The 11,026-nt window shown below is 41.7% G+C and overlaps 1 protein-coding gene across 1 annotated transcript in view; it reads left to right on the forward strand.

The window, feature by feature from the left end:
* trappc11 (trafficking protein particle complex subunit 11) overlaps positions 1 to 10,634 on the forward strand; it is a 31,191-nt gene extending 20,557 nt beyond the window's left edge. Inside the window, exons 19-30 of the mRNA XM_063190642.1 lie at positions 23 to 178; positions 363 to 550; positions 2,154 to 2,302; positions 2,777 to 2,898; positions 4,915 to 5,034; positions 5,340 to 5,405; positions 5,686 to 5,842; positions 6,617 to 6,728; positions 7,145 to 7,236; positions 7,821 to 7,954; positions 8,384 to 8,551; positions 10,255 to 10,634. Of these exons, the coding sequence (XP_063046712.1) occupies positions 23 to 178; positions 363 to 550; positions 2,154 to 2,302; positions 2,777 to 2,898; positions 4,915 to 5,034; positions 5,340 to 5,405; positions 5,686 to 5,842; positions 6,617 to 6,728; positions 7,145 to 7,236; positions 7,821 to 7,954; positions 8,384 to 8,551; positions 10,255 to 10,296 (1,506 nt within the window). The 3' untranslated portion in view covers positions 10,297 to 10,634. The remainder of the gene's footprint in view (positions 1 to 22; positions 179 to 362; positions 551 to 2,153; positions 2,303 to 2,776; positions 2,899 to 4,914; positions 5,035 to 5,339; positions 5,406 to 5,685; positions 5,843 to 6,616; positions 6,729 to 7,144; positions 7,237 to 7,820; positions 7,955 to 8,383; positions 8,552 to 10,254) is intronic.
* The last annotated feature ends 392 nt before the right edge of the window (positions 10,635 to 11,026 follow it).

Genomic DNA, 11,026 nt, shown 5'->3' on the forward strand with positions numbered 1-11,026 from the left:
TGAAACCTGACATTTTTGACAGGAGTACAACCAATACTGCCTTGTGGAGGAGCCGTGCAAGGCCAAGGATATCCTCGCTCAGTCCAGCCAGGAGAACATGTGCCTGGTGCCCGGCAAGACCCGCAAGTACTGCTTCAAATTCGTGGCCAAGACTGAAGACGTTGGAAAGAAGATAGAGGTATGCTAAACTAAACCATGGTTACTGAGCAATGCTAAATGTTGATATTCAAATCTTTCTGACGGATCTTCCCTACATTTATGGCGCAAGCTAAATCTGTATTTTGTTCAGGGTCTTAAAACAGTACAAATGTAAGAACTTTGGGACTCCTAATTGTGTGTGTGTGTCTGTGTGTGTGTTTTAGATCACAGGTGTCCACCTGATGCTGGGTAGCGACAGTGGGCGCTGCGTGTACCTGAACTGGCGGGGTGGAGGGGGCGACGCGGCCTCTTCCCATGAGGCAGTGCAGGCCTCACGCTCCTTCAAGAGGCGCGGCCGTCTGCCGGAACAGCAGGCGGACTGGGACATGGTCAGCATCCAGGCCAGCACCATGTAAGGCACCCGGGACTGCAGATTACATTTCATTGCATTGCATTACATTACCCTTAGCTGAAATGTTTTATTCCAAGTGACTTATTATGGCTCATTCTTATGAAACTCGGCTGTCGGTGGAGCCGAGGTTGTTCTCCCGACAACCGTTGTAAATGCGTTCTATTGCAACAGCTGGGGACAATACAAACGCCTGAAAACACTAATGTTAAAGGATCTCGGAGTGCACCGAAGTGCTCCGAGTTTGTGTTTCGGAACTCCGATTTGAGTACCCATTCTATTGCACTTTTCCGAGGCGGAAGCCGGAGTTTCCGACAATCAAGTTTCAAAAGAATGAGCCATTACAGTTATTTGCAGGGTATTGGTTACAGTCCCTGGGGCAATGGAAGGGTTAGGTGCTTTGCTCAGGGGAAACAGGGAAACCTGCAACTCTCTGGTCTTATGCTCACCTCCTTAACCATTAATCCACGGCCGCCCCAGATGCTGTTTTTCGTAGTCCTAAAGAGGTTACCTTGTGTCAAAGTTACTTCAGGGTTCCTGTGTCAATCATTGTCAAGACAACAGAAATGCCGGCAGTACCGGTTATATTTTCAGACAAACCCACTTCCATCTCATCTGTTTGAATAATAGTGTGTATTTTTTAGGTGCCTGAAACTAATATTGTGTGGTTGAATGTTGAACATCTTAATCCACAGTATGCTATTCTGTTTGCATTTTGTTTTTACCTCAATAACTTAACCTGGTTTACTACGGAACCAGCTTCTTAGTATATCCCCCAGCAGTTGCATTTAAAAACACGTCCTCTTCAATGTTATACACCGCATTCCACATTATTACGCAAATGACATTTTTCGCTGTTTCCCCAAATAGTCAATACAAATGACAGTCGTCATAATTTTCAAGTCATCAGCCATTAGAGTACAATTAAAACGTTTTTGAATTTTGACCCACACTTCACTCTTCAATATACCTGTAGATTTTCATGCCACGTTTAGGTGCTTTGGAGTTGTTTACATTTTAACTCACCAGACATAAAACCCCATTGAAAATGAATGGGATGTTATGTCTGGTGAGTTAGAATGTCATCACCTCCAAAGCATCTAAACGTGGCATGGAAATCTACGGGTATATTGAAGAGTGAAGTGTGGGTCACCAGACCAAACAAACAAAAACCGCTGAGAGGAAAGCATCAAGGATATCTGGGCTTCCATAACTTGCATGCAATGCCCTGCCATTGACTTCAATGTTAAATGCAGCATTCCAGTTACAGCTTATAACCAAGTTTTGAACATTGAAATGTAATTTAGAAGGTACCAAATACTAACTGTTTTGATGTAATCCAAATTTCTTTCTTTTTTCCCCATTTACAACACTACAAAACTGTTTTGCGTAATAATTTCGAAAAAGAGCATTTTGGGCATTTTAAGGGTTTTATTATTTTAAAAAATACTGTTATCATTGGAAGGTTCATTCAAAAACTTTTGAATTGTACTCTAATGGCTGATGACTTTAAAACGGCAAAAAATGTCATTTGCGTAATAATGTGGAATGCGGTCTATATTTGAATAATAATAATAATAATGTGTATTCTCCGCCTGTCTCCCAGGGTCATCTCCAGAGTTCCCCGTGTCTCTGTGCAGCTGCGTCACGATCCCCCAGCTCTCAATAATGAGATGTACTGCCTCACCCTGACCGTGGAGTCGCAGGAGGAGACCGTGGCCCGCGACGTCAAGCTCACTGCCGGCCTCAAGCCAGGTACACAATAGAGTAGTAGATGGTCTTTATTTTTCCTGAAGGAAATTGAGGTGTATAGCAGTTAACACATTATAAGTTCCACATGGCATACATTTCAAGACAGGTTTCACGAAACCTGTTAGTGAGTGTGTGTAAGGGTGATGGTGTACGGTTGGGAAATGTCCCAGGCCTCAAACCTGGATTCCCATTGCCATGAGCGTGTAGCCTGTATATGGTCACGTGCAGTTCACACTACTATCACAGTTTTGGTCTTTTTGTTTTCGTGTGCGTGCGTGCGTGCGTGCGCACGTGAGCCTGCTTGTGTGTGCGCCTGCGTGTGTTTGTGCCTGTGTGTGTGTGTGTGTGTGTGTGTGTGTGTGTGTGTGTGTGTGTGTGTGTGTGTGTCTGTGTGTCTGTGTGTCTGTGTGTCTGTGTGTCTGTGTGTCTGTGTGTCTGTGTGTCTGTGTGTGTGTGTGCGTGTCTGTGTCTGTTTAGGTCAGGACGCGAACCTCACCCAGACAACTCACGTGACCCTGAACGGTAATGAGGTGTGTGATGACTCCCACCCGGCCCTGCTCACTGACCTGCCCATCGGAGACCTGCAGCCAGGACAGAAGGTCAGACAGACACTCCTATTACACTACTGTTTCACTAGTTTCACTACTGTCACTCGATGCCCACCTTTCTTTTTGTTCTGCTCTTCCCTCTGGTTTGGACTTCTGTATGTTGTTTTGATGGCTTGTGTGTTGTGTTTTTCTTTGAGTTTACAGTAATGGAACCCAATAAAAAGCTGAATAATGAGAGGTGATATTGAAAGTGTTTTAGCATCTCTACACACCCTCTCACCCCTCTCACCAATAGTTGTCAATCTTATGTATTTCAGCCAACATAACAAACAAACAGTTTTTAATGTTTTTAATGGTTTCTTTACTCATTTAATTGTCATAAACGTTTTAACTGGGTAGTGTACAGAACAGGGAATTTTATTATATAAATCATACCCTTTTCCCTACTTGTAGTCATAGTAGTCTTGTATTGAAATGTTGCCAGGATGTTGGATTTTGTCATGCAATACATGTATCACTCAAGGCTGTTTACGAAGACCTAAACTTCAGCAGTTTAATTGATACTTAATATATATATATTTATAATATAATAAAATGTTTCCAGTGCTAATTAGGAATGCAAATGATTAATCGACTTTAGATTAGTTGTCGAGCAAGAGGTTGCTCGATCAAAATGTATTAATCGCGATTAATCGCTAGAGGGCGCTAGAGACTGTTGAGTAGTTCTAGTTCTAGGCCTATTCAAATCCATGGTGCGCAGATTTTATCTATTAAATCGTCATTGCAACTTCTAGAGTTCTTGTGGGTCTTTTGGAGATGTGTACTTGAATCTGTGATTATGCCAAGCCCAATGGTGTAAGTTGTTACTATTTGAATTATGAGAAAAACGATCTTTCAACACAGGCAAATGTCACTGCAAGCAGCATTTCACTGTATGGTTAAGCTTGCTATGTTAGCTTAGCGTGCTAACTAGCGAAATCACAAACGTAGTCATTTCAAATTGTGAGCTGTAATTTTAATCACTAACACCCTGTCAGATATCAAGACTAGTATTAGCTGAACTGGGCATGGTAATATATGACCATGCATGAAGAGGAGCACCATCTGTTCAAATCCATGTTAGCTGTAAGTGTTGTTGTCATAGCTCCATTCATTCTCAATGGAGCCTGTTAGCTTATTAGCTCTCCTTACAGACACAGGAAATAGCTTTTTTTTTTGTTCAGAAACGAACTTTGTTGACATTACTATGCATTATGGACAACACACCACCCAAAATATAGCATTTCTTTATTTTGAAGCGTATAAAATTAAAATGCTTGTGGTTGATCATGCTGGCTGGCACACCTATATGCAGACAAGTTCTGAGTCTGATCACGTTTCACTCAACGTTGTCTGTCATCATATCTCAGGCAACAGCAAGGCGACATAGAGGGGGCATGGGGCTACTAGTTCACTCCTGGGTGAAACCAAGCAATGCCCCCCCAAAGGTGATGTGGAGATGCCATAGAAAACATGTCTGCTTTCTTTTCCTAATGCATAATTACTTGAGGAATATATAATATAAGATAACATAATACAATATGGGCTAAATGATCATAATGTAATTCTCATAATATAATTTAATATAACAATATAGGCCTTTGAACTCAGTGTTTTAACTATTTAGCTGATATTTTAAAAGGCCCTATGAAATTCAGGTGAAAAAACGCCGCTTATCAATTAATCGAAAGTCGATCGATAACACTATCAACTAATGATTAATGAATTAATCGATAATTTGCATCCCTAGTGCAAATATATAAGAAGAAGAATATGTATGACTTACATTACTAGAATACATTGGTAAAAGTGCAAGGTAGGATAGAAAATAAAAAAAAGAACACAGAGTTCTGAAATGTGCCAGTCTGATTATTATCGGGCTAGGTATATTATTGTGCCAGGGTGATTATTATCGCAGTGATGATTAACTGTGTGTGTGTGTGTGTGTGTGTGTGTGTGTGTGTGTGTGTGTGTGTGTGTGTGTGTGTGTGTGTGTGTGTGTGTGTGTGTGTGTGTGTGTCCGTCCAGATGGAGAAGGCTCTGTACGTGCGCTCGGTCAGCACCGGCTCTCGCATCTTCCTCTTCCACGTGGCCTACACCATGAGCACCAATGTGGAGGGCAAGGAGATCACCTGCAAGTGTCACAAGGTACACCTTACACACACACACACACACACACCTGTCTAGAACATGACGTGCCAGCTGAAACCAGATAATGAGAGAAAAAGTACACCTGCACACTGCTGCTCTTGCTGCTCAACTACAATAGACCAGCCAGAACCAGATTTTGGTTACTAAGAAATCATGACAAGGGTCAAACTGTGCTTATTCATAAGATTTAATGATTCTAATAAATACGTGTACACACTATGCAATGAAATTATAATGATAAATATTGATCGATCAATCAATCTTCTTTTGTTTGTTCATCTTGCTACGTCTTCCTTTGGCAGGATGAAACGGTTACCATAGAAACTGTCACCCCATTTGAGGTCACCACCAGATTTGTTTCGACAAAGGTGAGTTGAAATATCTTGGCTTGTTCAATTCAAGAACCATAAGAAAGTGCACGAGAAATGTTTACCAGAGACATAAGTTCAATTCAAAGACTTGGAAGTTTCGCACAGCAAGTTGAGATGGTTGAATAAACTAAATTGTTGTATTCTTCATGGTGTCCACAGCCTAAGTAATTGTTTTATTGTCATATAAATAAATACACATGTACTTGTGATTAATCATGATTTCTTACGACATCAATTGAACATTATGTAAGCATCTGTGTTTTGTGCATGAATCCAGTTTGAAAACCTGGACCGAGTCTTTATGGACATTCCATTCCTGCTGATGACGGACATTCTGAGTGCGTCGCCATGGCCCCTGGAGCTGGAGACCAGCCACCTGGACCTCGCTCCCTCAATGGCCGCCATTGACCAGCCACAGTCACAAGTGGAGGATGGTAAGGAAGCTGACGAGGGACATTAGGCACAAAAATAACTATATTCTATAGTATCACTGACTTTTTTTTAGTTTTTCTTTGGTGTTGATACCAATACAGAGTCCTCAATGAGGGTGTGAATTATCAAATTATTAACGGTTGCTGAAAAAGGACCTCACTCTGTACATAGTATGTGCAAACTTCAAATTCTAAGGCAAAACTATTTGAAATTGTTGGATTGTAACTGCCTCTGTCATTTCAACATCACGCTGCAAAATAGTTGGCCATCTCAACTCTGTCTGGGCTGTTAGTGTTAAATGTCTTGGTTAGCACTTTATTTCTGTTCTTCTGCAGCGCATCTACATGGGCAAGCATGTAATATTATGTACTTACACGGTACATACCTAATCCTAAACCTAACAATATGGTAAAGTTTAACTACATAACGGAGGGAGTTGCTACACACCTTGTTGCTCTGTAACTAACTTCTGTAAAAGACTTACTTAGAGTAAAAGAAATTGCACCCAACTTTTTTTAAGAAGCTTGTGAAATGTTGTCTCTTCTCATTCAGTTTCTTTGATAAAAAAAGAAAAGAAAAATGGATCACTCCACTCATCTGCTGTAACTTGGCTTTGCCTGAATATACTATGTGTCTTTGGAGTTTGGCACTCTTTCCAACTAGACCTAGGGATGACCTTAGCCATAGTAGCCCAGTCTAAATGGAATGTCCTTTTTAAAATGAAGTTTTAAGTAGTCTACTAAATGTAATGTACCGTCTTGTTGTGTGGTGTGCAGTGGTCCTCCAGACTGGGGAGTGTGCCAGCGAGTGCTTCTGCCTGAAGTGCCCCCCAGAGCCCAGTGGCAGTGGCACGGTGGCAGCCGGGCAGTACGTCATCTCCTGGAGGAGGTGTGTGTCTGGCTCTTTGCCGCCTTTGCCAGCCTGCTTTACACGTGCCACACTTGGCAATTCAACACAACCATGTCTTTACCTCACCCCATGTCCCCATGTACAAACCGTTTGTGCAAACCTGAATGTGCTTGTTTTGTAGGAAACGACTTATTAACTATGCTTTTGTACAAAGTGAATGAATGGCTTAATGACAAAAATGAGACATGGGTAAAGTGTGGAGTCAGAGATGGTACCATTATCATTTGTGAAGGCCAATACATTAAATTGCAATCTACTAAAAAGAAATACATAAAAAAGACTATAAATAAGTGATAAAACCATGATAAAATTATTTAAAAAGAAATTGTAAAAAAAAAAATGTACACGATCACAAGTAAACTAAATTCATATGTCATACTCTTTCTTTCTTTCAGGAAATCTGCCTGTTCTTCTGTACCAGTCATCAAAACGGTCATCACCCTTCCCCATGTTGTAGTTGAAACCATTCCTCTGTATGTACATGCTGGTAAGTACACATTCAACCGTTCATATATGAATACGATTTACTACTGTGTGTGTTCTATACGTTTGCGCAAGTAGTACAGTTTGTGTGACATCTTTCCTCGTCTAATAAAAAGTACTTTGATATGTTTATAGTAATATTTACTTGAACAGCACATTTCATACAAAGGAAGTAGATCAGGGGGGCGTGGTGGCTCAATGAGCTAGCGACCCCAGGTTCGATTCTGCCCCGAGGTCCTTTGCCAATCCTTTCCCCCTCTCTCTCTCCCACTCATTTCCGGTCTCACACTCCCACTTTCCTGTCCCGATTAAATGCATAAAAAGCCCAAAAACAAATCTTTAAAAAAAAAGGAAGTAGGTCAAAGGAACATTGGACAGAGATGCACGTTGGTTACCATTTGATGCAACGGCATCATCAGAGAAATGAAGTTTCCAGAGCAATAGAACTAGAGCCAGGGCACTGTAGGAACACTAAAGGGGGAGCTCAACAGCCGGCCTATAGATGGACAGCGGAGATGTCTCTGAATCAACTTATTTCTCCCTTTTTATTTGCTCCCTTCCTTGTGTGTTGTGGTGCGGCGTGGACAGACATGCCGTCGTTTGGGCGTGTGCGAGAGTCTCTGCCGGTCAGGTACCACATAGAGAACCGCACGACACTGGTGCAGGACGTGGGCATGTCCGTGGAGCCCAGCGATGCCTTCATGTTCTCCGGACTCAAGCAGGTCAGCATTCGTGATTAAATCACTTTCAGAAATATTAACGTGTGTATCAGAAACCCTTAAGGGGCTCTTTTCCCAATGAATGTATTAAGCAGATACACATTGCACCCCAATAGATGTGTTTATTTCCCTTAACAGTCTATGTGCAAGTCAGTACTGCACTCATAGCATTCATACACTAATCAATCATGTAAATCTTTTTCACTGGGATTTAACAAAATCCCATAAATGAATTACTAACACTCCTAATGGCAATAGGTAATTTTCCAACCATTCTCTTAAACTTTTGATATATTTTCACCTTTAATGTGTCTTAGTTTAGTCGTGCAGGTATGTTTGCATATCATAATGCCAATAGGCCATTTTCCAGCCCCTCTCTTAAATTTGAGATGTATTTATTTCACGTTTCTGTCTCCTTGTTTTGTGGTGCAGGTGCGTATGCGTATCCTGCCGGGCGCGGAGCAGGAGCTGCTGTATAACTTCTACCCGTTGACGGCGGGCTACCAGAGCCTGCCCCTGCTCAGCGTCTCCCTGCTACGCTTCCCCTCCGTGCCCCCGCAGTTGCTCCAGCGCTTCCTGCCCTCCCGCATCTTCGTCAAGGTGACCCAGCACACCATCATCACACTGCATTACATTACACCAGGGGTGGGGAACCTTTTTCATTCTTTTTCATTTCTTCAAATTTTATACATTTCCAAGGGCCGTGCAATGAAAACAAGCAAGGATTTCCCCCTGCACTTTAGGCCTATATTGAAGACGGCCACCGTTACAACAGACCACACCTTCTCTACGTCCCCTGAATAACTTAATTGTACTGCAAATGTAATTTTTAAGATTGCTTTACAAAACATGTCATATTTCATGTGAAACTGCATAACATTAAAAGTAAGAGAGAAATTAAGAGAGCCCCAGGGGCCATAAATGGGCCATAGGTTCCCCACCCATGCATTAAGTTACTCCCAGCTTTTTTCCAAAACAATTCCATTATCATTACAAGGTATTGCTCCCTGGAGCAATGTGTGGTCTTTACATTACATTACACTTGTGGTAATCTATTGTCCCATGTTGATGCTCCAGTTGAAGCTTATGATCAGCCCTGGCAGTCACAGTCAGGTAAATCATGTGTCCAAACGTTTCACTTAATTGACGCTTTTATGCAAAGCGACTTACACAGGTTATTCCTGGAGCAATGAAGGGTTAGGTGCCTTACATTAAATTGGACTCTGCTGATGATTTTATCCAAAGCGACTTACAGTTAGTATTATATGCTATTAGTGTTGGGGGCGTTGCTCAACTTGTATTACAGCTGATGGCGTATATCCACTCCGCAATATGAGGTTACAGTGCCTTGCTCAAAGCACTTCAGCCATAGATCAAAGTGTTTGGGTCAAACATTTGTTTTCTGCTGGTCTGGTAATGGTGGGGATTTGAACCTGAAACCCTCTCACCCAAAGATCAACTCCCTAACCATTAGGCCATCGGCCTCCTCCTCCTACACCTCTTCTTTCTCCTCCTCCTCCGTTCACTCCATTTTCTGTCCGTCTGTGGAGTGTGCATCGAGAGGACAAGTATTCCCTTCCCACCCTCATGTGTCTTCTTCCAGGGTCATCCAGGTTGTCTCCACCCACATCCAATGTAGTGAATGTCTACCAGCCTTTTGGTGTTTGTTTACTCTGTAGGGGTGCTTGAAGTTTATTTTCCAGTTACTTTCTTCTGGGATAATGGTGGTAAACGACACACAAGGCAAACAACGCCTTATCATATGTGAGAGTTTTTAGGGGGGAATGTTGTTTACATGTAGTCTATATTTTGTCTAGTTTTGTATTCCTCGTACTCGGTTAGGGCTTGGGCCTCTATGGGGAAACTCTTACAGTATCTACGCCAGTGTTTATGGCCTCTAGTTTCGCCTCAACCCTTCGATTGGGTCACCATTTAGTGGTGGTTACTCTCACTAAAGGAAACAAAATAGAGGCACAACATAGTGATGATGATCTAAATTACCCACTGCATACGAGTGATGTTCCTCTAGATTAGTGTTTCTCAACGGGGGTGTTAGGGAGCCCTCCAGGGCCTGAGAGGGGGCGGTGCTTAGTTGCCATTGGAGGGCATTAGTCTATTTTTTTGTTTGATAGTAAGGGGGCGTTGGCACGTTTATGATGAGGTCAAGGAGTGCGACAGCTCCCCATGCCATGTACAAATTCTGTTCTACTGACATTGCACATTTTAGTCTGAGCATGCATTTTTGGATTTGTATCTGAAAATAAATGTTTAAAATGTATGTGTTTTTATTCCCTTCCTTGCAGCCTCAAGCAAGACCAGGGGACGACTCCATAGCTGCTGCATAGGACCAGGTGGAACTTCGAAGATTTGGTGGCTGATGGTGTGACGTTTGTTCTTTGTTGTTGTTTTTTTCTGAATGAAGTAGCTCTGTTCTGTAACGACTGACGGGATGCATTTCCATTGCAAAACTACCATGTCCTTAAAAAGTAATGTCTGCTTGTCAATATGTTGCCTTTGTAAGTAAGCGGTCTCACTGTATTTTATCGTTAATATATTTCATCTTGCTATTATTAATAATGCATTTTAACAGACATGGGTAAAATTACAAGAAATGTAAACACTGCTATGACTGGTGTTAATCACTAAAGTATGGCAAATTATTAAACTTGTGGAGAGAGACAGACCTTGGATGTTGCGTGGACTTGATTTTTCCAGCCATTGCCCGTTTTTACTCCAACTCTTCTAAGTGAAATTTTGTCATATGGTCCTTGATGATAACGTATTTTACGATTATATTTTTCAGTCTTCAAAATGTTAAAAGGAATACAAAATGCCACATAACCCAAGTTTGACAATGATGGATCCACCTTGTTCACTCACGCTTAAAACAAACCTTTAAAGGTACACTGTGTAAGATTTTTAGTTGTTTATGTCCAGAATTCATGCTACCCATTCACTAATGTTACCTTTTTCATGAATACTTACCAACACCATCAAATTCTGAGTATTCATTATGACTGGAAAAATTGCACTTTTCATACGTGAAAAGGGGGATCTTCTCCATGGTCTGCCATT

The sequence above is a fragment of the Engraulis encrasicolus genome, chromosome 23 (genome assembly GCF_034702125.1).
Source record: "Engraulis encrasicolus isolate BLACKSEA-1 chromosome 23, IST_EnEncr_1.0, whole genome shotgun sequence".
In the NCBI taxonomy this organism is placed as follows: Eukaryota; Metazoa; Chordata; class Actinopteri; order Clupeiformes; family Engraulidae; genus Engraulis; species Engraulis encrasicolus.